The sequence below is a fragment of the Uloborus diversus genome, chromosome 2 (assembly GCF_026930045.1).
Source record: "Uloborus diversus isolate 005 chromosome 2, Udiv.v.3.1, whole genome shotgun sequence".
In the NCBI taxonomy this organism is placed as follows: Eukaryota; Metazoa; Arthropoda; class Arachnida; order Araneae; family Uloboridae; genus Uloborus; species Uloborus diversus.
The window spans coordinates 195,509,005-195,536,253 of NC_072732.1; the positions used below are offsets into that span (position 1 = coordinate 195,509,005).

At 31.3% G+C, this 27,249-nt stretch overlaps 1 protein-coding gene across 1 annotated transcript in view; it reads left to right on the forward strand.

Moving 5' to 3' along the window:
• The window catches only part of LOC129216746 (fasciclin-2-like), a 59,185-nt gene extending 40,265 nt beyond the window's left edge, over nucleotides 1–18,920 (forward strand). Inside the window, exons 5-7 of the mRNA XM_054850963.1 lie at nucleotides 11,000–11,131; nucleotides 16,071–16,238; nucleotides 18,655–18,920. Of these exons, the coding sequence (XP_054706938.1) occupies nucleotides 11,000–11,131; nucleotides 16,071–16,238; nucleotides 18,655–18,920 (566 nt within the window). The remainder of the gene's footprint in view (nucleotides 1–10,999; nucleotides 11,132–16,070; nucleotides 16,239–18,654) is intronic.
• Nucleotides 18,921–27,249: the final 8,329 nt, after the last annotated feature.

The following is a 27,249-nucleotide window of genomic DNA, read 5'->3' on the forward strand; positions in this document are numbered from 1 at the left end:
TCGAGTGGAGGGCAAACAAAGTTGGAAACCGCAAAGAATTTTTTTTTTTCTCTTTGACTTGAACTAATAAGATTCAATTAATCCTCAAGACGGAAAGATATTTATTGAGTTAAAAAGAGGAAAAACTGGAGACAACGGACAATGACTGAATAACGTTCTAGTTTTACTTTAAACGTATGAGCTTTGTTATAGGTAATAAAAAGTTTACCTTTATCAAAAATGATAATAATCTTGCTTCCTTTTTTTCATATCTCTGTCTCTCTTTTATTACTTATTAGTTCATGTTTTTAAAATTTTGTTTTGTATACATTTTAGACGATCGTTTTAGATCATACTAAAATTCTTTAGAACAAAATAAAGTACGTGCTAACAGGCGTAACAAAGTAGAACTTATATTAGTGACAAGTAGGATTCCATAGCATAAAATCATTACTGCTGCTCTATTTTACTCAGAAGCTTCGAGCAAATCCCATCTCAAGCCAAAAAAAAAACAAAAAAAAAAAAACTCTTTCCATTATTACACAAACTTTTAACCCATTAATGCCGGTTTCGAAAAAAACAATAAACTGTGATAATTTTATTAGTATTTATTTATTTTATGTCTAGTAAGTGAATTATATACAAATTTAATTTTTCCCGTTAAATTTTCTATTTTTATTTTTATGGTAGATTTTTCTACCAATCGACGTTTGTATGGTGTGAGCACATTTTGTTTGCAAATTTTACATTTATTGTTTGATTGCAATAATTGCATTGATTAACATTTATAATTATTTATAATTGTAGAATATTACTTACATTTATATAAAAGAGTTTTCTAATTACAATTTCATTTATTTCAAAAGAAAAAAGAAATGTGTTCAAATTTTATGAAATATGAACTTGAAAAAATCGATGCTAAAAATGTAGTAAAATTTCGAATTGAATATATTTTTAACCGAATATTTATGCATCACAATCTTCTCGGAAGTGACCTCCACATTTTTTTTTTGCAACAATTTCTCATACCGTATTCTTCTACGTGTCAAAAAGGTCTATCCGACAGATGCACTTGCTATATGTTTCAATAACTACGATATTGGAATAATAAAATTATTTTTCTCAAAAGCATCTCATTTACTGCTTGATTCACATCATGTCCTGAATACTTTATTGCTTGTAATTGCTACTGCAGTACTGCCGTTCCATTTTACAGCATCATCTTTACTGCAGCATTACCACATGCTGTTCTTGGTTGATTGTGTGTGTATTTCTTCATTTCATTTCTTGAACCCAATGGAACATACATTTGTATACTCTTTCAATGTATAAGTTGAAAGAATATCATTTAGCACAGGAATAAAAGTAAAAAATTGCCCATAATGGCATGCGTTTCCTCTGGTACTTAGGTTCTTATTATTTTTCCATACTATACCAATATACTATACAAATACTATACCAATACTAATATTTTATGCTATACCAATTCGTCTAGGTGACGCAATATGGTACCGAAAAAAAAAAAGTCCGTATTACGAGAATAACACCCACAGCTTATATTCAAATCTAATCGAATTTCCTCTTATCAGCTTTTTGCGTCCATGACGTCCATAATAAATTAACAACACTACTAAAATACTTAAAAAATCTTTTAAAAATATCACTTATTTGTACAAATTTTAGATTAAACACTGCATTTGCTCGAAGCAAGACAGTGACTACATATTCGCCGGTTGGTACAATTTTCTATCATTGAAAGTAAAAGAGAATTCATAACACGAAACAAAGATAAAAACAACGTTTTAAAAGTATATCTGAATCAAATACACTGTTACAATTATGGTACAATTTTTAAACCTTTTTGAAATTACTAAAATACATACAAAACTTGCATTTTACTTTTTGACGGAAGACGAATGCTTTTGGAGTTATGATTTATTCAAGTTTTAAGCCTACTGTTACGACCGTTTTTAACAAAGATACAGTAAACATATTTTTTTCCCTTTTTGTGATTATTTACTATGTAAAATGTACAGCTATTGGGGAGATAGCATCATGTGAGGACGAATTATAATTTTTTTCCCGGTTGGTATATTTTTGTACCAACCGGCATGAATGGGTTAAGCTAAAAGGGCGTTCTCCCCCTCAAATTCGAGAAAATTAATTGTTGACTTTTAAATTAACAAACCAGTTAGATAAAATCCTGCAAAATAAAACTATGCTGAATAGGCTCTTTGGTGAATTCAAAGGTTTTTTTTTTTTTTTGCTGTTTCAACCATTAGCTCCCGGTTGCTCAGTGAAATAGCCTGATATGCGTCCAACATTAATTACATTGAAATAAAGGACAATTTTAAAGGAGAGGGATTAACAAAGAGGGAGATAGAAAGCAATAAGCAGTGTTTTATTTCTAAATACGTTTAATTAGGTCACCACAAACTAATATGATCGTGTGATGGATGTGCCTTAAATTTAGCCCATTAGTAACGCATAAAAGACAAATTTAATGATAACAGAGTTGGATCATACGAAATTTTAAAGTTTGCAGCATTTAATACATTTTCAAAAGAAACTTTTATTTCTTTTTTCAAAGAATATGTTTAAACTTGTGTCACTGCCTTTTCTTATTTATTATTTCATGAATAACTTCCATCGCGAAAAAAAAATATTTCTATTATTTATAATAAATTGCACTTTTCAATTGAATGGCAGCCTTCTGCTTCAGTTTTGCTTTCGTTTCAGCGAAGCAGAAAGAGGTTTTGCGAGATTTTTCCCCTGATTTTTTTCTTCTTCTTAAGTATTTCATTTTTGAAACATTAAACATTTTTCAAGCTTAAGTCTTAAATCTTTGAAAATATATTTATGGTTCCGAAAAGTCTAATCTCAGAAATAAAGCAAAATGCATGAACCCATACAAAGGGCAATTCATATATTAAGCTGTTTGCTGTGTATGAGTCTGGAAATATCAGTAAGGAAAGGAGAAAGCGTATGGAAATAAGACATTTAAAATATAATTAGTGCAGTCGGTCTAATCTGAAATAAATTTATCACGCATGCTCAACTTGTAGCATTACTCTTGTCTGGATATTAAGAGTTAGCCGCAAATTCCTTCACGGAATTCGTTAATATCAAATCAATGTCTTTCCTTGCAAAATTGATGATCATTAATTTTCCTCTTTATTCATTTCCAGATGCTATTTAGAGAATTAGAAAATATAAACCTCTATTGTATATATCAGTGAATAAATAGTTATATAAATAATATATATTCACATAAGTAATACAATACATATGAAAGCAATACATGTACTTTTTCATTGAAACTCATTTTAAATACACCTAAACCTGCTTCTATGCGGTAAATACGGACTCCATAAAAAAAATCGCATTATTTTTTTTTCAAACATCATGAGTAGCTTTAAAAAGTGCTTTTCGAAACACAGTTATATATATATATATATATATATATATATATATATATATATATATATATATATATATATATATATATATATATATATATATATATATATATATATATATATATATATTATGCGGTGGATATGGACCGCATAAAAAAAGTCTCTCATTGAAAATAACGCAAAAACTTGCCAGATTGTAATATTTAAAGACATCAAAATAAACTAAATGATGATAATTTTTGCCGAGTAGTCAAACAAAATTTCCCGAATAAAAATATTTTCGGGAGGTCACAGTGACTTACCATCGGGATGCCTATGTCGTCACTTGAAAGGTACGAAATCGCACTCTTTTTAAAAATAGTTTCGTCCATGAAATCCCAATCTGATTGAAATTTTAATGTCCGCACAAAAAAATCGCATAAAAAGACCGCATAAAAAAGGGTTTAGGTGTACTATATTTGAAAAAAAAAATAACAAGCGTCTACTTTAATAAATAAGGTGTCGTAAAAGCCCTTCACATTAAAAAAGTTCATAGAAAAGCTAAACTGTCGCATAAATAAGTAGTTTGCACAAAAATACGTCATAGGTTCACGGATTTTTTATAACATCGCAAGGAAAAAAAAGAAAAAACCTTTGAAATTGTGTTTTAAGATGGCGTTGTACCGTACCGTCACATTCAGAAAAATAGACATAATGTGAGGTAAATAAATACATTTGTGCTAAAAAGTAAAGTAAGTGGGATAGAGCAAAATACAAAACAACGGGCGGGGGAAAGCGGTACCTTTCTTTTCTTGAGTTGTGTACCAGATATGGCTATTAAATAACGAGACTATTGCTGTAAAACATTTTATTTCAAATTTATACATATTTAGTTTTTATCACCTTCAATACTCACTCTTCCTCTATCCTTACGACGACCAATGCGAATTTTCCATTGTTAGAAACAAAGCTGTAAGTCTTGTTCTGTGAGCTCCTGCATGACGCATGCCGTTTTTTTCTTTTTTCTTTCACAGCTTAAACGGATTGAAGCCTTGTTCCTTTTAATGCAGATTTGACCTGGGGGAACAGATACAAGTCACATGGTGCCAGGTCAGGCGGATAATATAAAACTGGGATGTTGTACTTCGCTAGAAACGTCTTGACAGACAATGAGGAATGTGCCGTTGCATTGTCTTGATTGAGAAACCACAACTTGTTCTTCCAAACATCGGATCGTTGTTTTCCTTACTCTTACACGGTGCTGAGAAAGCACCTCACGGTAGTAATGTAAATTCGACATTTGGATTTGATACTTTCGTCCGTTTTGGACTTGGAAGGGCGACCCTAGCGGTCATCTCCAATATCTTCTCGATCATCTTAGGAAACACTTGAGCCACTCAAAAACTCGCGCACGTGATTAACATTCAATGCCATAAACCTGTACAAACACGGGAGGTGTTGCAATCGAAAGAGAAGGCTTTACGCTGCACAGCTGTAGGTCGTTCGGATTCGGCGCATGCGTGGTTCTTCTGTAGCAGCATCAGTTTCGTTATTTAATAGCCACACCTCGTATGTGCACCCTCCGTTCCTTATGCCATATCTAAATGTAACTCAAAGTAATCCCATGTTTTAGGCAGCACGGACTGCGGCGTCCGTTATGCTTACTTAGGTAAATCAAATTTTTAGATTTTCAATGCCACACTATATATATATATATATATATATATATATATGAAACTGAATTCGAATTATGTTTTTTCGCGATCCCGAGTTGCGACAGGACCCTACTCATTGGAGACTATTGTTTCTACAAACAGTTCATGGCCTCCAAAGCCTGCCCTTCCTGCTGGGCGGTTACGTGTGTTTATGTGTGTAAGGACTTGTTTGTGTGTGGACCTGTGTGTATGTAGGAGTGTGTGTGAGCAGGACATGGATGCCACCGCCTAGGAGGAGGGAATTCCGGCGGACAGTGCTGCTAGTGGAGGCTAGGATCAGAGGAGCAGCTCCGTCCTCCGGTGGACGGCGGTGCTGCAGAGGCCCCCCGGTCCATTCTAAAAAAGGAACCGGACATCAAGGACGGTCAAATGAAAGCAATAAGCAATCGTGATTGCTCAAAAAAAAAAAAAAAAAAACTTAATCCTATTAGGCGTTATGGTACAAACCGCAAATTTATACAGAAATGTTTTGCTTTCGATGCATTTTTAAAATGCGTCTAAGACTTTTCGGATATCCTGTATTAATAAAAAAAGTACTGCCATACATTATTTAGACGTACTAAGGGGTCCGTCCCCTGCTTGTTGACGCTCACCAACCTCCGAAGGTGGTTTCGCATTCTTATTTGATTCGCAAAGATTTAAATTGTCAATTAAAAATAATCAGATTAAAAACGCGTTACGAAATCCGTTTGAAATTAAAATTACCCCTTTCACGGGTTTTAAACTAACATAACTGGCAGACGTAGAGGTGCTAAGGGGGTCCTAAGCATTGCAAAGTGGCAGTTTTGTACGTTTGAAAAGTCGTTTTCAAATTCGTTATCTCTATGAATGTGTGTTACTTTTTAGCTAAGAAGGGCTTGAATTTAGTTAAGCCGAAGGTTTTTCGTTAAAATAGAAAAATTATACATGATGTCCTAATTAATTGAAACAAGCTTTATTTGAAGCAGAATTGTTTTTTATTTCGAACGACACAGAATGTTAAGGGGCGAGTGAAATCTTTTATCCCTTTAATAGATAATTTGTGAGATGTTTTAGATTAAAAAAATAATTATAAGAAAAAAAAATCGAAATTTAAAATAAAAAGCGCAGGTGCAGACCCACATTGCTCAAAGTAATTTTGTACCAAATTTAAAGGCGGTAGGAGCTATAGGGTCTTCTAGACACAGGCCCGCCGCAGACTTCCCTTTCACAATTTCTTTGACGGTTTCTTTTTTATAATTTTATTATTATTAGACTCAGTAAAATTTCATTTTAAAAATTGAACAGGATTTTCAATAATTAAGATTAAAATAAAATTTAACAAAAAATGAATCTGGCTCATTTTAAAAACTAAATTAGAGAAAGTTTAATGCAATTGTAAATATCATTAATGAATCTGGCACAAAAATGATGAACCCTATTTTCCCTCATGCATGTGTAAAAAGCATCTTGTTTTACAAATAGTATTATTTTGTTCTGCTGCATGCATATAATTCTTAATGAACTTCTTTATGCTCACCTCAGAAATAAAAGTTAATTTATAAAATGCATGCATGAAAAATAAAATTATTTATTTATTACTGAGTTTCAACAAATCATTTTGCAAGCTATTTCTGTGCACAGTCATATGAAGAATGGTTTGAATTTACTTAATCTCCTCAATGTTTTAAGGGTACTGTTAATAATTTCTTTCATTTATTAGCTTTATATGTATATTATATATAAAGCTGTTGCAAGTAAAACAGTATTGATACATGAGTAGAACCGTAATTTACGTACATTTTGAAACTAATCTCTTTAGACCAAGCTGCACACGTCTGTTCGAAGGGTTTAAATAGTGTGGTTAAATTCACCACAGTTTGTGTTGACTATTTGATAGCATGTTTCTCAGTTGAATTGATTGTTTTTGGCTTCGACGTTCGTAAATTAATTTCTTAGGTATGCCCATGGCCAAACTCACATTTTATGATTTTTTATTCTTTCTGTGTCAATTTTAACCGGAAAACACTCTGCTAATTGAAATCATAAGCTTAAAAACCGGTCATTTCCTTTGGTGAAATCAAGGAGATGACTGCTTTTCGAACTCATTGAAAAGATCAGTCTAGGCTATGTATTGAGAACTTCAAAACTCTGAAAGTAAAAAGAGCCAGTAGACCAGTAGCGGCCAGTGCTTCAGTTTACCTCTTCAAGGTTACTTATACAGGGTGTTACGTTTTAAACTGCAAGACCTTTATTTTCGCAACCGTTAGTCCTAGATGTATACTTCCAATTGAAAAACTGTTAAAAATCAGATGCAGAGTTATATAAGAAATTGAAAGTTTGAATCAAAAATAAAAATGAGCCAGAATATACAAAATTTAACTTTTTATACGGGCCCCAGGTCACCTAACTAATGTTTAGAGACATAATCTCCATTTAAAACTGTTACTGACACAAAAAATTTGACATTTGTGCGACCAAAACTGTAAGAGATATTAAAGTTTAAAGTTTTAAGAGACCCATTACAAAAGAGGAGATTGGAACCTATCGCCCTTTCAGTGGAATGTCAATTTGTCGAAGTAAATAAAATAAGTATTTATATTTTTCATTTGCTATTCTAAAATAAATGCAAATGTTAATACCATGATACGCAAATGCACACTGCAAAACCTCGAAATATTTGAAAAATCGCACTTCATGCACACATATGATTTTAAACCCTTGTTAACCGCTATATTTTCCCCCAAAAGGTGTTATTGATGGCGAGTGTAAAGTGACGTAGGTCACAAAACGGTGTGTTTCATAGTTCGGTGAATATTAGTCGTACACTATAGGTCGTCAAACTTTTTATGTTAGAATGATTTTTCAATGGAGAAAATTTTCCTAAATATAAGTAAGATGACCTGGGGCTCGTATAAAAAGTTACATTTTGTATTTTTGACATTTTTATTTTTACTTCAAACTTTCTATGTCTTAACTCTGCATCTGAGTTTAAACATTTTTTCAATTGTAAGTACACGTCTAATATTAATGGCTGAGAAAATAAAGGTCTTGCAGGTTAAAACGGAACACCCTGTATACTTTAAACAGAGAAATGAGCAATAATAATGTGATTTATGTATGGGTACTTATTGTAACTATCATACTGAACCAGATTTATTCATTAGTTACTTGAATTTTAAATAATAAACGCAAATTTTTGGGATGAGAGAATATCAGATAGCCACTACTGAAATTTTCAGATTTTATAGTGGTCACTAATTGATCAAATTTAAGGTTTAAAAAAAAAATTGATACAAGAATTAAACAAATTGAAAGTCTGGCATTTTTAGAAAATGGGAAAATTAAGGAAGAGTTGGGCAATAATATGCTTATTAAGTTTCGAGAAGAACAATTAATAATGTGGACCTACAGTTCAAAAATATACTTCACTGTGGCCACTTCCAATACGTTTTAAAACTTGAAGTGGCCTTTACTGAAGCACTGGCAGCTACTGATATGTTTAACTTACTTTCTGTACATTGATACTTAAGTTAGGATAGTTTTTGATGTATTTTTTTTTTTTATTTTTGTGGAACTCATGCCCACACGAGAGTACATTAAAGAGCGTAAATGTGACACGTTTAGGTAAACTAAACTTTTGATTTATTAATATTCTTGTCATTATATTTTGAAGCGGAATCCGAGCTAGCTATGAAAGATTACTGAAAGTTGCAACGGATGTTCATTTATATTTTAACATGATTAAGGCTACAAATTTTAAAATTGGCTGCAAAGATGACTTTTATAGTTATGGTTATAACTTCGTTCAGAGGTTTTTTTTTTTTTTTTGTCATGATTTTTTTTAAATAATACACAAAAAAAATGTTTATATATATATATATATATATATATATATATATATATATATATATATATATATATATATATATATATATATATATATATATATATATATATATATATATATATATATATATATATATATATATATATATATATATATATATATATATATATATATATATATATATATATATATATATATATATATATATATATATATATATATATTTCTTATACTATAATTGTTATTAAATGTACGTTTTTTTTTTTTTTTTGAAAAATAAATAAATTTTGAACCTTTTCAGTTTTGCTCTTAAACTGTTTGAATTTTTTAAAAATTACATTGATTAAAAACTCAAAAAAAAAAAAAAAAAAAACTCCTCGGGATTCAGGATCATAAGTTCCCGGGTTTGATGCCTAAGTCATTGAACATAGGGTAGACCGACCAGTGAGTGAACACCACCCAGTGAATAAACAGTGCGTCATTTAAAAAAAAAAAAAAAAAAAAGCTTCCAAAAATTTTTTTCTGAATAAATTCACTACGAAAGCGATCTTTATTTATATTCTAAGCTATCTGACACCTGATTGGTTACTTTGGATACGTATTTTTTTCCTGGAAAAAATTTGAAATTTGTACTGCCGTGAATTTATTTTTCTCTCTTTCAAAATAATAAGGCTGGTTTCGCGCTAGCAATTATTTTGATAAATATTATTTTTATCAATAAATTTTATTTTTTATCTCTACGAGAGAAAAATTAAGTATACATATTTAGGCTATGGATTTAAATTGTTTCAGTCAATGCAGATTGCGTAGATTTTCAGGTAGAGGGGTGTTCAGTCACTGGGTATGAAAAATTGCGAAAACCCAGTGAATGAACAATGGCAAAATTTCTTTTTAAATCAAAAGAAATTTGAAGTTTCTTTGAGATATTTTCATTTTCGTACTTTTTTGTGATGCAGATAGTTTTATGTGCCTTTTTTATTTATGTATTTCAATCTTTATCTCTCTTGATAGATAGACAGGTAGATAGAAAAAATAGAAATATATATACAAAGAGAGAGAATAGATAGGTAGATATGTATGTATGTTTGTATATAGATAGATAGATAAATAGATAGAGGAAGATATAGAGATAGATATATTAAAAATATGAGGTAAATAGATATATAGGTAGATAAATATAGAGATAGAATAGGTAGGTAGATATATAGATCGATACATTTATTGATAGATAAATAGATAGGTAGTGGTTAATCGATAGTAGGTAGATATATAAACAGGTAGATAAGCAGGTAGATAGATAGATAGAAAAATAGATAAGTACATTGATAAATAGGTAAATAGACATAGAGATAGACCGATAGATGTGTAGATAGAAAAATAGATAGAAAGATATACTGAGAGATGGATAGAGATATAAAAAGATAGATATCTATATGGATAGATAGATATAGATAGTTATATAAATAGATAAATACATACAGTTAGTTATATAGATAGATAGATAAATCTCAAAGAAACTTAGTTTCTTTTTGAATCAAAATTTATCATGTTAATTCACTGGATCAATTTGTGTTCATTTACTGGTTGGAGGTGTTCATTCACTGGGTCAATGTGCCATTTTTTCTTTAAACACCTAAAAAAGTCGGAAGCGGTACCATTTAAGTTCCCGCGATTTTTTAGAGATATTTACATAGGTCAATTAAACTATTTTAACTATCACGATCTGTATAGTATAGAATTTAAAATTACTAGGATTATTTAAAAATGAAATTGTGCTTAACTGTTCATTCACTGATCGGTCTACCCCTCGCTACCTCTGTGGGACCTCTTGTAGTAAATCGTTAGGAAGCTTTTAGTTGAAGAAAATTTTCCTTTCCGTCAGTTTCTTGATTAAATCGTAGCAGTGTAGATGCCTGGTGGCGCTATCTATTGGTATTTAAATAAGTTTTTGTCATAATGTGTTAGGAAAAATGTAGCCTATCGGGTGCTCCTTGACAAAACACCGGCGATTTCTCGACATTAATAGAGCAAACACTTAGACGGCAGAGCTGACTCCATTTGATTAAAAAAAAAACCTAATATTGTTATTTGTTTTTCAGACAAACCGGTCTGGAGCAATCCCGACGTCGACACATTCTATGGCGTCGTGGGCTCCGTTGCCAATCTTAGTTGTGAAGCAAGCGCTGAACCACTGCCAACTTTTGAATGGTTCAGAGGAAGAGCTCTACTGGGTAATTCACGACAGTTCCGAATACTTAATTACCAATACTCAAGCATATTGCAGGTAATTCGAGTTATTTTATACTATTTCAACTGGGATAGAGTTTTAAAACATGAATAACATGCCTTCGGAATTTCTTTAAAACTACGCAAATCTAAATCTATATCACTTTATATGATACATTCATATTCGTTTGAATTTTGTTGTTTAATAGTATATTTAAAATTGTATTATTAACAACTAAATAAATTGTCTTAAATTTACATTACGAGAAGCAGTTATGGTTTTTAAGTAATAATTAAACTATATAATAATTTATCTCAGCTTGCTGGGATGAATTTTGCATTTAAGACATATTTAAAAGAACTCTGCGGTAACTCTTTCTGATCTAAATTTTCCCTTTTCAAATTTTCTAATTCTACTTGAAATGTTAGCTAAAATGTATGGTCTCTAACTATAGTTTCCAAATTAAGAATTAATTACGAAAAATTATTATTCTTTTATGTGTGATATTGAAAAAATGATTATGCTTTTTCTAATACCATCAATTACTTTATATGTTAAGAGATTAATTTATCTAAAAAACCATTACGAATTTTTTAAATTTTGTATTCCGGAGCTACAAAAAAAAAAAAAAAAAGGTTATTCAAATAACGCGATAGTAAATTTTTATTTTAATCCGAACTTGTAGACATTTTAAGTATGATATTTTTTTTTTTTTTGTAAATATAAATTAACAACACATTTATAAATGAATGAACAATCTTTTCAATTGTTCCGGAAATCGTATTTCCCTTTAAATACTATTTTTGAAACTAGTGTTTGTCTTATAAAAAGTTCCAATATTTAAGGAAATCTAAGGTACATTTAAATGTTTTATTTTAAAGCAAACGTAAAATCAATGTTTTTCGGAGGTAATTAATTCGATGTAAAATTCATTGATGACATATATTGCGTATTTACATATTATTGCATTGCTTTTCCCCCTTATTCCGCATTTGCATTTGCATAGTTTCTTTTTTCCTTACTATTAAGGGTACGTAAATTACTTCTGTAATCAGAAAGTTTTTTTTTGATGATAAGGGACATTCCACGGAAAACGGTAATTTTGTCCCGCACATACATGACGTTTCACATATTTCATAAAAAATCATAATTTAAATGGATGATGAACAACATTTTGTTGCAAAAGAAATCATAAGCGCATGTGTGACTTCTTAAGCAAAAACTTTCTTCAAAAATTATTCTTTTTTCATGAAATATAGGAACCGTAACGTGCGGGACAAAATGACCACATTCAATGGAAGGGGCATATACATATTTTATTTTCATCGGTTTAAGTAAGTATTTATAAACTAATAAGGTTTTTTTCCTTTACGTTGGAACCATGACTTTCAAAATCTACAGTTTGTTTCGTCACTGCTGTATTAATAGAGCAAACATATTAGCTTACTCATAAGCAAGTTACCAGAGGTTGAATTCGGATGTCCCGCACGTGACGCATGTAAATAAATTTTATTTTAAATAAAAAAATGTTCAATAAAAATTTAATTATGTCAGAAGTATCTTTGCATCAAATGTAAAGTACAAAAAAATGCTTACCCCTGTTTCATTAAAAAAGTTCATTTAAGAGATATGACGACATGTTAAGGAAATTTAAGCGTATTTTTATACCGCACGTGGAGATGGAATGGCCCATAATTCTAAGTAGCGTTGCAAAATCAAAAAAAAAAAAATATAATCATGTATTTATTTTGTGCTCAATATCTTTATAAAATCATTTTGTAGTAATGTTTTGTTTCCTGTCCGGTGCATATCACTTTGTTATTTCTTTTCAGCTTAACCAACTGTAATAACTTTATATGTAAGCAATTAATTATCTATTTTCTTTAAAATTACTTTAACGATTTATCTTTTAGGTAAAAGTGAAAGACTCTTCTTTTTTTGGAACATATCTTTGCTTAGTTAGTAACGCCATCGGAGAAATACAGAGGGAAATGTCTCTGCTTGAAGGAGGTAACAACTCTAAATACAAAACTTTTACGAAACACCGCGACTGCATTTTTATATCACTTGTTTCGCTTAAATTTCATGTCATTATTATTAAATAAAATGCATTGCTTAATGTAACTGTGAATCATGTGTTTAGAACACAGCAGCTTTTCATCCTTTTTGTTAGAAATTGGCTTCATGTGAAACTTAATACGCCCTACCTGTTTAAAGCCATAAAGGGGCTAAAACATACTAGCAAAAGTAGCAATCAGGGTTGCGATGTGAAATACAGAAAATAAAAGCCACACCGTTTCGTGATGTTAGACAAAAGCATCCTACCTGCTGGTCGGTTTGGCTAATGGTTTAGATTTTTTCTAGTCAAGTCTGATCAAAAATAGCTAGAATGGCAAATATTAGCCAAACGCGACAAGCATAGTCGTAATATGATTTTTCTAAGGAATATTTTTGAAAGGTAAATTTGCAACTTTGAACATAGGTCTTAATAATAAGATAAATAAATACCTTTGTGCTGAATAGTAAAGTCAGAACAAACATCGTAAGTAAAAGCACAAATTTGTAAATTACAGCAGACACGTGTTTCGGCGTTACAGGGAACGCCTTTTTCAATGCAAAAAATAATGAGCTTATGGATGAAAAGACATCCGACAAAAGCCAAGAGCAGATAAGCATGTAGCTTAAAAGATAAAAACAGCGGATTAGCCAAACACCAATGACAAAGTTATAAACCGATCAGGAACCAATAGGAATGCAAGCAAAGACCAGGAGCTTTCTCTTAGGCACGAACCCAGAAAGAAAGAATTCAATTGGACAAGGATTAAGCCGAAGCTTAAACAAAAAGAAAAGAAATTGTCAGTAACCGTGAACCGCAAGAAAGGAAAAGCAGAATGGAAAACCATGAAATAAAATAAATAGAAACAAAAAATATTCGAAAAAAGGAAAACTAAAGATAAATAGAAGAAAATTGGGGGGGGGGGTGTCAATCAAGGCAAAAAGGTAAAAATAAACAAAGGAAGATAGATAAAAATGAGTGGGAAAAAAGGGGAGTATTAAAGGTATGGGAGCCAAATGTTAGAAAAATATGGAACTGAACTAAGATCGTTAACTAAGTTAGAACTGTTCCTCAAAATATGAAAGGATTCCCAAAAGTCAAGATCTGATGAATTGGGGCATTTTTGGATAATCTGATAAGAGTTAAAATCAAAAGAGTGATTCGAATCCCAACAATGTTGAGCAATACTAGACTTATTTAATTGTTGTTTTTTCACATAATTGTGATGCTCTTTCAAGCGAATTTTTAAAGCACGCCGAGTCTGTTCAATATAGGCAAGTTTACAACTACAATTAATTCTATAAATTCCACAACAATTAAGAGGGTGAATAGGATCTTTAAGAGAAGAGAATGAAAGTTTATTAATAGGAGAGAACACCACCTGGAATTGGAAACGTTTTAGAATCTTAGCAACCTGATAGCTTACAGATGGAAAGAATGGCAAAACAACCAAATTCTTTCTGATGAAGGTTCGGTTAAGAACATTAGTTTGGGATTTATTTGAAAGTTTTTTATAAATGGAATCAATCAAAGTTGGCGGATAGTCTCTATCAATTGCCACAGCTTTAAGATAATTAAGTTCCACTTTAATAAGTTCCGACGAATTTGTTCTTCGTTACATACACGGTTATGTACGGAATATTTTTTTAATAATGAAAGAACTTCTCTGTAGACCACAAAAAACTACTTGCATTATTTTCTCAGCAAGTTCTGCTATCTGCATTCTAACGAGGGCAAAAACTTGATAAATTACCTTATTTGTATTTTGATTTAACTAGTTGACCCCTTTACATGCACATAAAAGGAAAAATCAGAATAAAACTTAACCGGGGAAGTGCAGTCTCACAGACTGCTCAAAAGTTCATCCGACCACCCCTATTGCAATTTTTAATCCGATTGAATGGTTTTCCCAATAGCTTTTTGTCTTGTGACCTTGAACACCCTTACTTCGTTTTTTAGTATCTTAGGGGCAAGAGCATCTGGTTTAAGTTTCATTGCATTCTTTAGAAGCGGTCTGTGAGACTGCACCTCCCCTTCAGTGTTACAATTTTCGGCTGTAACGTTAATGGCTCTTAACGTTAGAACCGCGGATATAGGTTCATTTATCTTATCCGGGTTATGCGGAAGAGATGCAAAATATTCTAGATGAGGTTGAGAGTTGTTTTAAATGTTGATAAACGTTACGGAATGATGTTCTGAGACAATGAAGGCTGAATTATTTCTCGGAATACGACGCGAAATACAATAGTTAAAAGGCTGTCAAAAATTTCTCGTAAAGTGATATAATCAATTTTCTGGTACTAAAATGTTCTGTATATATTAAAGAACTAAAATATAATCATTAATAAGTAATAGATTCATTTTTATTACGAGCAGATAGTTATTTACTGCAGCATATGATTTTTTCGAAAAATCTTAAGACTCTACCAAAATTTTCTCTGAAAAGGTATATTCGATTCAAAATTCAAAAGTATTTTTTCCCCATACTTAGAAAACATCAGAGAAATCTAAAGGAAATTACAGGAATGTATCTCAATTACACGATTTTAAAAAAAAATGTAAATAGAGCGGTCTTCGAGATCTCACGTTCCCTGTTACGTCCTACTTTTTCACCTCCCCTGTTATGGGTAAAAGAACTGGAATAATATTTGTATTATAACTAAGTTCCCCAACATTGATGAAAAAGTTCAAAACAAAACTATTATTCTGCGTGGCTACTTCTCAAACATTTGCCTTCTAGTTACTTGAATTTAATTAAGAGCACCTTAATATTTTTTTCCGGGATAAGTATTTCTAAACTATACATTTATTTACCATCATTTTTATAATGGTAAAAAAAAATATTTCCTGTAAGAATACATTTTCTGAAGGATCTTTGTTTTTTCAGTTCTTCCAAACACCCCTTCGTTCACATTATCAAGTGAAGAACCAGGAATATTAGTGGTGAAAATTTATCAATCACCTTACGACTCCTTACCTGTGGTTGGATTTAAAATACGGTGGAAACAGAAAACAGATTCTTGGAGGCATGCTAGAGAATATCTCACAAGCCAAGGTAAGATGCATTTTCTGTAAATCAAAACTACTGTGAAATAATTAATTTTAAACCTCAAGGAAACTTTTTTTTTTTATTCAGTTGTTATTTTATTATTTTTATTGTTATTATTTATTAATGTTCAATACTGTCTCAACTTTCCATTATTAAAAACTGCTTTTCTTGGTTTTTTCTATACACTTTAGAAGAAGCGTTTTGGTCATTATAAAACATATTATGTTTCACATTCGTTTGTTTTCCTTCGTTTTTTTTAAATTTTTTACTTCATTTTACAAAAAAGGAAGTATTGTATTCACGAATTTTTTTTTTCAAAAATCGCCCTTAATTTCAACTTTGCTCACCCCAGAATGAATGTTGAGTTTTTTTTTTCGACTCGACCACACGTGGATAAGTGCCTAAGAACGTATAGACACGCGAATATCCATTTTGACGATTCCCGAGTTCATTACACCGAGTTCTCTTGTTACATCTGTATGTACGTATGTATGTGCGTATGTATGTCACATAACTGAAAAACGGCATGCCCTAAAAAGTTGATATTTAGTACGTAGACTCCTAGTGGGATATAGTTGTGCACCTCCTTTTTTGGTTGCATTCAGGTGTCTCTATTGCCCCTTTTTGGGGGGAAATCATTGTTAATTTCGATGTAAACTCAAGTGGTGTTATAATTTGGCGGATACTTCGAGATATGTCGCCACTCTTTTGGTCACCAGGTTTTGTCGCCACCTTGGCGACAAATTTGGCGATTTTTTTTTCTAAATATCTTGTTTTAATTTGGCCATTGTTGGTGATATTTAGAGAGCAAACTACTGAATGACCTTAAAATTGTCAATAATGGGAAAATGACATTAAATTGGAGTAAAAGGAAGACATGTGATGAATACATCAGCTCGTTTTGACTGAAGTTTTCTTAACACTGATTTTTACAATACTTATTTACTTAAATGATATTTAAAATCAAAATCTCAGTAAAACTAAAAAACGTTCAGTGTATGTTGCAAGTAAAATTTAATATCGTATGGAGAAAACCTTTTCATTTGGACGAGAAATATTTGTTAACAAAAATGTCATATAAGTTGATAACAAAAACGTTGAAAAAATTTATGCTAACTGGAATTTGTTCTAGTCTTTTTTTTTCTGTTTCGTTGTTTTTTAAGTTCGTCGTTAGTTTTATGTCAGTAACAAAATTGTTCATCCTTATAACTGAAGATGAAACATAAATAGCATTGCCTCGATCTTTTTGTAATTGTCTCGATGACATTGAACTAAAAATTTCATCAATACTTTGTCGCAAAAGTAGGATAGATAATGTTCATCTCAGAAATCCCCCCCCCCAATATTTTAAAGCTTTTAAACAAAAGATCTAAGGACACTAAATTTATTCACATTTTGTACCTTTTCAACTTAATGTGATAATCGTCGATTATTGACAGAAATCCCACAGACGTGGGTTAAATAAAACAAAAGTTCCTCAACTTACCTGGTTTTTTAGAAACTGCACTACATAGGGCCATTTTTTTATGACTATAAGTCACTGTTTAGCACAAAAATGTAGAAATACAAGAATCATACTGTATTTTTAAGCATTTTGTTAGCAATAAAGTAACATTTTTAATTTTTTGCATTATTTAAATTACCGTAAGACATTCTGGTATGTCAAATTTACTTAATAATATTCTTGAAAGTGTGAAGTCAATTTTTAAGTATATCTCGCTAATTAAAATAACTAATTTGTGCTTATCCCTGCTTGCAACTCACTTGCAGCTAAGATTAATTTACAATTAAGTTGGTTATGAGAACATTTGTGAAAGTTTTTATCTTTGTGCTCAAATTTGTGTAGTGTCTTAACAGGTGTTTGCATTTTACATCATCTATTTTCTATACGTTATTTTTCTTTCTTGTATTTAGTCTGATATGATGTATCATAAAGATAAATAATAATTAGTACATTAAACTTAGACATCTATATAAATAAAACAAAGAATAAATGGTGTGTGTGTGTGTGTGTGTGTGTATGTATGTATATATATGTGTGTGTACATACAGGATGTTCCGTTTTAACCTGCAAGACCTTTATTTAGCAGATTAGATCTGCTAATTCTATATTGGCTACCAGTTTGTTTCGCACTCTTGGCTTCCTTAAAAGGTTTTCCATCTCCTGCTCAGTCACTTTCCTATGCCGGGCTGATGAGTGCTAATAAGCACGAAACTGCAGTCCTCGGCTGGAAATGACTGAGCTGGCGGTGTATTTCATGTTGTATAACGTTTTATTGTTATTTCGTGTGTGTAAGTATGTGTGGGGTTTGTTTATGTTTTTTCTCCTGTACTGTGTACCCTTTTTAAAGATATTACAGTATATGTTATGCTTCGCTTTGTTTATAAACATTGTCATAATGCGTGTTATTTGTCTTATTAGGTCACGAGTTCGTAATTCAAGATTTGAATTTCGACACCGACTATGAAGTTCGAGTGAGTGCGAAAAATGCCATTGGGTTCAGCAACTTCACTGAACCTTCCTTACAGAGGACTAAAGGCTTAGTTGCTGAGACTGTAGTTGATGGCAGCAGCATACTGTCTTCCACCTTCAACCAGTCTCCAAACATGTTTCCCGTCTTCCACAATATTGCTTTGATATTATCTTCCAACCTGTTTTTTTACCACATGAGGTACAAAGCGTCCTGATGGGGTATGGGTTCAAGCTAACATGAATGTGTTCTTGTGATTGAGACTCCAAATGAATTATTTTGTCGACACAATTTTATTGGAAAGTTTTATTCGAACCGCCACAAGTCCAAGCTTTGGAAAACCAGCGAGGCATGTACCGATGAATATGCTGCGGAAGTGTTGTTCCTTGTCGAGTGATTGTGGAGTTTAATGGACACCTGTTCGTGTACTTGATGGATAACCGTGTTCGTGAAGAAAGTTTGTGATGTGAAGTTGTCTTCTGAGAATTTCCAGACGCGTTTATCAAACTCGAAACTTGAATATTTAATTTTAAACCTTGCGGAGAAGCGGCCAAGAGTTTATATATTTTTTATTGAAACACGTCTTCTTTACAGTGACGTCACCACCGGTGGTTATTTCGGAATTAAATATCGCGTGAGGCATACTGAGTTATATATTATGCTCAAGTTTTTAAATAATTTTAAAAATGTAATGAATGTGTTACATGCAGTTTCCAAGCAACCACAATTTAATGGCATTGTCAACCGCATTTTCCTAAACATCCTACTGATTGAAATAAAAATAATAATCACCATGACTTTTAAAATAATTTTTTACGACTGCCTATTGCACCTTGAGTGCTTGACTCATGTCGCCAAAATCAGATACATTGATAACAATGTCTCTGAGCAAGCGAATTTCCAAGTATAGCGTCTTTGAGATAAAAATATTGCATATATGGAAATATCAATTCGTATATAAACATCACACTATATGAGAACCTCCTACATATACTACTCTTCGAGAAATACAACCTAATATGTATACTGCATAAGGGGAGATATTATTTTTTTCAAAAATGCTAGACATGAAAGAAAACGCGGATTACTCAACACAAAAGTTACCATCACAATTACCTATTGAAACTGCCGAAAATAGGATCAAAAGCTTTGATATTATTTCAAAACCTGTCTTGACGTGTCACAAAATGTCAGGGTTTTAATCAAGCATACATATTTTGCTCTTTGAGATAAGTATTACTAGAAGAATTTAAAAATTGGACCCTAACGGTAATTATGTATATTTAAAATGATTATTTATTCTATCATTAAACTAAGAAACTACAGCCATATTCGCTCAAATATCAGCAAACCCTGTCAAGCCCTCCTGCCAATCTCTACATAAAATTAAGGGTGTCGTTGCAAGATCAAGATGTTAATATTTATTACATAACCGGCACTTTATTTATGTCTTAACATAAAATAAACTACAACTCCAAGGGCTGACTACGACTTGATCCAATTTCTTACTTGACATAGTTATAAAACAATCCGCAAGGAAAATTCGAGTTATAATATAGAAGCAAGATAACTTGATAAACGTTAATAACCGATAGAATTTTGATTTTTTGCAAAATGAACGCATAAACATTGAACGAAAATGAGTACGAGCTGTAAATTTATTACATGTAAATAGGAATATCATCAATTCCAAACACAGAGCAGATTTTTCAAAGGCTGTAATTTTTTACGAAGGCTTTTTTTGAATTGTTTTTAGGTTTTAAGAGAATGGTGGTATAAATGTGTACTGGAAGGTATTATTTATTGTCGGAAACTATTGACAAACATGCATTTAAGTTTTATGAACATTTTTTTTTCATTTAATAAGAAACTATGCATCTATTATTCTTATTTTCTAAAATTTAATAATACGGTTTAAGTATGCTATGTCAAAAACAACACTAAACCAGTTGTAATATTATCAATACAATTAACGCTTATTTTGTAAGTTTCAGAATTAGTCGGAAAAGAAAATGCCTTTAATGTGCAATTATGTGGATTTGTTGTTCAAATTGATTGTGGATTGATCATTTTGCTAAAATTTAATATGTTAATATAAACTTGCAAATTATTCAATGGCGTAAAATAAAAATTAAACCCTCTGTTCCTGTTTCTTAACACATAAGTATAATGTTTCAAATATATATACTTGCTACAATAGTTTACTTTTGAGTGATATTTTAAGGTTTCATGTTATCCAAACAGTGAAGGAACACACACCAGTATATTAACTACTCGTGTTTTTTAAATCAAGTTTTAACAATGTTTTTCATATTTTAACATTAAATACTATCTAAACAATTACAAAGCATAATTAATAAATAAATAGAAAGCAAAGAAGCAAAAAAATAGTGATAATGAAAGAAAAAGTTAAGAAAAAAAAACAGTTTTGAAAAGTGAGAAGAAAAAAGTAAACAAGAAAAGTATAGGAGTAACAACAATAAAGCATTAATCAAATAGCAGTGTTAAATAAATACAGATTATAAAGATACCGCAATAAAATATTGATTAAAAAAAACCATAAAAATAAAATGCAAAATGCCGTGTTCGTTCACATTTTTATACACGTTCATTGTCTGTAATGATGTACTCTTTTTTTTATATCCTCCTCATATCAAAAAAAGTAAAAATATTAGATCTTTTATCTTTTTTTATTATTAATTTTTTATTCCTAAAAATGTTTTGACTGACATGTAGTAAGTACTACAATATTTTATAATACCACAATCTTCAGAAATGTAATTTGTGAAAATGTAATTGTTTGTTGATCATAGTATCATAATCATTAATAATCAATTATTGACACTCTCAATCAGTTTGTGCGATTAAAATTTTATTACATTTTTTCCTGAAATTCCAACTTATGCTTAAGTTTACCACCCTTGCATTTGGAGACACCAAAAATATGCAATCTATTTGAAAACGCTATATAATTATAACCAAAAGCGCAAAAGTAACCTTAAAGTAATGATTCAACAATTTTCAACTTAATGACATTATCACCTTCAATAAAATAAGTTTTCTATCGTATTAGGATGATTTCCGCAAAAAAACTAAATAAAATTAGTGCACTAAAATCTGTTAAGAGCGGTGAACCGAGAGCGCATAAACAAATATCACGTAAAAGTAATGCAAAACTTTCTGATGTAACTAGGAAGTGCTTCTTTAAACGAATTCAGGACCCAGCAGTTACTTTGAATCTCTCCAAACATTTTATTAACTGATTTTCGAATGCACATAAAAAAATTAAAAAAAAAAAGTTTATACATTTGTTCCTATTTTACACATACAAAACTACTCGAAATAAACAACAATTATCCTAATAACTTCGTCAATGGTTTCCCAATTTGATTGTAATTTTCATATACAATACACAAAAGAAAAAATAATTAAAATAAAATAAATAATAATAATAATAACAAACAAAATAAAATCGCGCAAAACCAGGTTTGAGTGTGTCCCAAATTATTTTCACTGCAAGAAAAAACATATTTCTAGTGTTTTGTTGTGGAATACGAACGGAAAATTGTAGCTTAAATTGCGACTAATTAATGGTATGAGAAATGGGAAACATGTCAGCCTTGTTCATTGATCTAAAAATAAATTCTTTTTTGAGAAATACTAAAGTGTTTTTTATCTGATGTCAAATCTAAAGAAACATTTCTTTAACATATTTCCTCAAGAGAAAAAGGTTTATATTTAACTCTATATATCCAACTAAGCGATACAACGACTTGCGATATAAAGAGGGGTGTCCGTACCTTAATTAGAAAAAAAAATGTCTGTCCATATTGTATGCCATATAAATATTGAACTTTTAAAGCATGGAAATATAAAATGAAATTATCTATAGAAATATTCCTGGATGACATATAAGAGAAAGTATTAAACAGTGCAACCAAGAGAAAGTCATAGCTTCAAGAAAACAACAATCTCCTTTCGCCCACTCGCCAAATAAATAGCTACTGTCACGAAAGAATCCTCACATTAGCCATTCGGTATCTTGACAAACCAGTTTTATTTCCAAGAGTCGCTTTTCACCTGACCTAATGCAGCGCACAACATTTCCACTCGTCGCCTGTGACATTTGTTACAGTGTATCTTAAAAGTGTCAAAGTCAGCTGCTTTTGACGTTCAACTAGCAGAATCTTGCACTTCGTGTGACATTTTTAAAGAAAAATGAATGTATCCCTTGCTTGTTACTGGGTGTACGACAAATATCTAAAGTAAAACGTGAAGTTATGTTTTATGACGCGATATTTATTTAAATGAATGTATTGAGAGCTAATTTATTGAAAATTATGAAAGCAAATGTGAAATTTAATGTTTGGATGTTTTTCTCACTAATAAAGGGAATATTTATTGAATTTGTGCTGTGTGGTGCTTTTTTCAGTAATAGTGAGCTTTTTTTCATTTGTTTACCTAGTTTTACAACAAAATGAAAAATTGCATGATTTTATAATTATCTTTTTAAAGTGTGTTGAGCATGACATTACCGCTGCCATAATATATCGTATTAGATGAATTAAAATTATAAAAAAAAATGAATATAACGTTAATGACGGTAGTACACCTACTGTGTTAGGTACTACCGTTTTAACCAACTTTAACTAATATTACATATTAATCAAGTTGTAAAGAGTAATATATTTTCTACAATACATAAAACATATTTGGAGAAGGAAAATACACACAATAGGAAGACTAAAACTTGTTGCATACCTAGGAGTACTAAAGAAGGACAGTGTGGCCTCTTCCTGATTTTCGCGTGAATTCTTCTTTAATTTCATTCTGAGTTAGTTCACTTGCCGCATGCCGTTTCTTTAATGACTAAATATGAACTGAATTCATAGCATTCTGTGATGTTATGTCTACAAAGAAGCGTGTTAATTTTTCTTTCGAACATTGAACCATGCAGTTTGAATAGTTAGTAGGTGATAATATTTCGTAGAAGGAATTTTATTCGACTGAAAACGTTTGAAAATAATGGAAAAACAGGAGTCAGTAGTAGCGTTGTTCGAAAAAAAAAAAAAAACGATATTTTTATTTCGGAATCGGGTTACCAACCCAAAAGCTCTAGTTTGGTATCCTCAATTGGTGATTTTTTAAAAAAAAAATAAAATTGACATCCTCAGCTCGCGCAAGAGGCTGGAAGTTTGAAAAATATATTAGAACTTGAAAATATGAGAAAATAGTTAAATTAGTTTCTTTTTTTGTATTTTTTCATGACGCAACATCCATAAATTGTCAGTATATGGCGTAGTTTGAACCTAAAAAAAATATTTTGTATTTTTTAAACAAGATCTTTAGTTCTTGATGGGCCTTAAATTGGACTTCAAATTTCAGGAGATTTTAGCCCAATTTAAGGACTATGCGCAAACGAAAGATCTTATGTAATAGCTATAAAATATATATTTTTTTATTTTCAAACTACGCTATATACTGAAAATTTATGGCTATTGCCTTACAAAAATATTTAAAAAACTAGTTTTATTATTTTTTGAAAAAATCATTGTTTAGCATATTTTTTCAAACTTTTAGCCTCATGCGCGAACTGAATATGTTAACCTAGACTTTTTTTTCACATTTTTCCCCAATTGAAGATACCAAACTGCAATTTTTGAGGTGTAATTCGATTCCGAAATTTTGCAAAAACGGGTTTTTCGAACCACCCTAATGAATAGCACTTTATTATGTTACGATAAGTAGGAGAAAGGAACATGATCCCTATTTTTCTTGTAAAATACGTCAAGTACCCATATGGACCCTCCCGTCAGTTTAAGTTTACGGTTTAATACTTACAGTTCTAAAATGATAATGACTGAAATAATAAATTAACGCTCAAAAAGGCCTGTTTTCGTGTAGCTTTACCTTTACTCCAAATTTCCTCTTAATCGTAACATTAATTTTTGAGATAAAGCAGTAGCAATGAACAAGAAAGAACGATTAATTGCACCCTCACCCCCCCCTCTTGAAGTTATTGGAGCCAAAATTGAATTAGTTCTTGTCCTTATTAGGCACTATGAATGGATTAACTTATGCTTGTCCAATTTTGGCTTCCATTCATTAATTCCTGAGCAGTCGCCAAAAAAAAAAAAAAAAAAAAAAAATCAAATACTCCACCTTATTTGAGATATTGGCACCAAAACTAAATCAGCACCTGTACACCAATACTTATTTGATTCCTAGCGTTACTGCTTTAAATATAGCAGTCGCGCATAATTGATAAAAACGCTCGATTGCTCCACCCCCTCTGAGGGAATTGGCACCAACACTAACGGGTATTAAAGATAAATAAATACCTTTGTGCTAAACAGTAAAGTAAGAAAAACAACGTTAAATAAAAGCACAAATTTGGCAATTACAGTCGACACGTGTTTCGGCGTTACAGGGAACGCCTTTTTCAATGCAAAAAGTTTTTGTTGGATATCTTTTCATCCATAAGCTCATTACTTTTTGCATTTAAAAAAGGCGTTCCTTTTTAACGCCGTAACACGTGTCTGCTGAAATTGGCAAATTTCTGCTTTTTTTTAACGTTGTTTTTCTTACTTTACAAACGGGTATTATCTCACATACGAATAAATGAGTGTATCAAATTTAGTTTAGCTTCCTGCAGCAGTTTTTGCTCTAGAGAAAACACTAGCAGCATTTTGTTTTTAACATTTAGCTTGTCTACTACATTGAATTTTAAAACGCTAACAAAAAGTATTCAAATGTAAATTCTCCCTCTTTATCTGGGTTAATTAAATTTGTTTTGAAATACGTGCGTAAAAACACGCTTGACTACTTTTTTGACTAGTATTTCGGAGAAAATAATGTGTAAAGTACACTTAAAAGGACGTTGAAAAAACCACTGAATACAGTGTATAAAAAATATTCTAACGCATGGATAGATCCATAGGTACATTTGTACACACATAAAAATGAAACTTTGAACAAAAAAAGAAATAAATAATTTGAATTTTGACCTCTTGAATTCAAATTATGTTTTTCGCAATGACGAGTGTGTGTTTATGTGTGGGGGGGGGACTGGTATGTGTGTTTGTGTGTAGGGTGTATGTGGGTATGTGTGTTTGTGTCTGTGTTCAGACATGAGTGTGTGGGTAGTTGTGTGTAGGTGTGTGCGTGTTTGTTTAGGTGCTTGTATGTATGCGTGTGTGTGTAAGTGTACGTGTGTGTAGGTGTATATATGTATATATATATCTGTGGGGGGGGGGTGTATGTATGCATGTGTGTGTGTAGTATATGGATGCAACCTGGAGACGGTTTTCGTTATAGGAGCAGCATCGTGAGGATCCGGTCGACGATAATGCGGCAGAGGGTGGCGATGGCGGTGGGAAAATAAAATGATAGCACATCAAAACAGTCAAGTGAAAGCAATAAGCAATCGTGGCTGCTCAAAAAACTAATGCTTGTACTTTAAATCCTGACAGTAGTAACAATAAAAAAGGATGCAATACATCTGGTTGAGATAATAGTCTGTATCGTCTAAGATAGTAGGAACAGAACATTTGCGCAACACTACTGCTAACGTAACTACTAAAGAAAAGAACAATATCCGCATTCCCCTCACATCAAATAAATAGCTGCTGTCACAAGGAGAATTTAAACGTCAGGCATTCGAGAGTTTGACAAACCATCTTCGACTATTTTGTTTCCAGGGTTTGCTCTCGACTTGATCTATGCAGTGCAGAATATTTCCCGTCATCGACTCTGACATTTGTTACTGGCTATCTTAAAAAGTGTCAGAGGCAGCTGCTCCGAAACAGTACGATCAGACATTTCGGCATGGTGTAGCGATTTAAAAAACAAATAAATGCAATTCCTACTCGAAAAAAGTAACTGTATAACTGGTAAAATCTGGTTTAAGTTAAAAAAAAACATTTTATTTTTCGTTATTTCAAGAAATAATTCCACTTTCGTTTTTCCGATTACAAAATAAAGTGCAGCGCGCAAAAACGGAGGACATTACTTGCACTATCTATATTTTTCAACTTTAATAAAAAAGTGCTTTCTCACTCCTCACAAAAAGTTGTGAAGTACGGTTAGCTAAATTATACGCTTTTTGCTGTTTAAAAAAATGAAGAGTTTTAAAATGATGCTGTTTTATATGCAAAAACATCTTAAATGAACTACTTAAAAGATTGAGACAGAAATGTCTTTCATCTTAAATTATTGATTTAATGAGAAGTCTATTCATATAAAGAAATTTCTTTCAAAATTACAAGACTACTTTCATAATTACAAACTTCGATATTTTAGCACGAAACAAATTCCTCCGTCATTTCGACCGTCAATTGACCACCTGGCCTGTTTTTTCACAATCAACAGACACTTTTTTGAAAGCAAAATTTCTTTTTTAAGCAATACAGAAGCTTGTGTCAAGAGGATATGAAATTTATTCTCTGAAAATTTTGAGATATTTACTTATTGTTTTAAAGAATTCCAACTACTTTTACTACACAGTTCCATTTTTTTTTCAGGAAAGTTGAAAAGTCGCACCAACT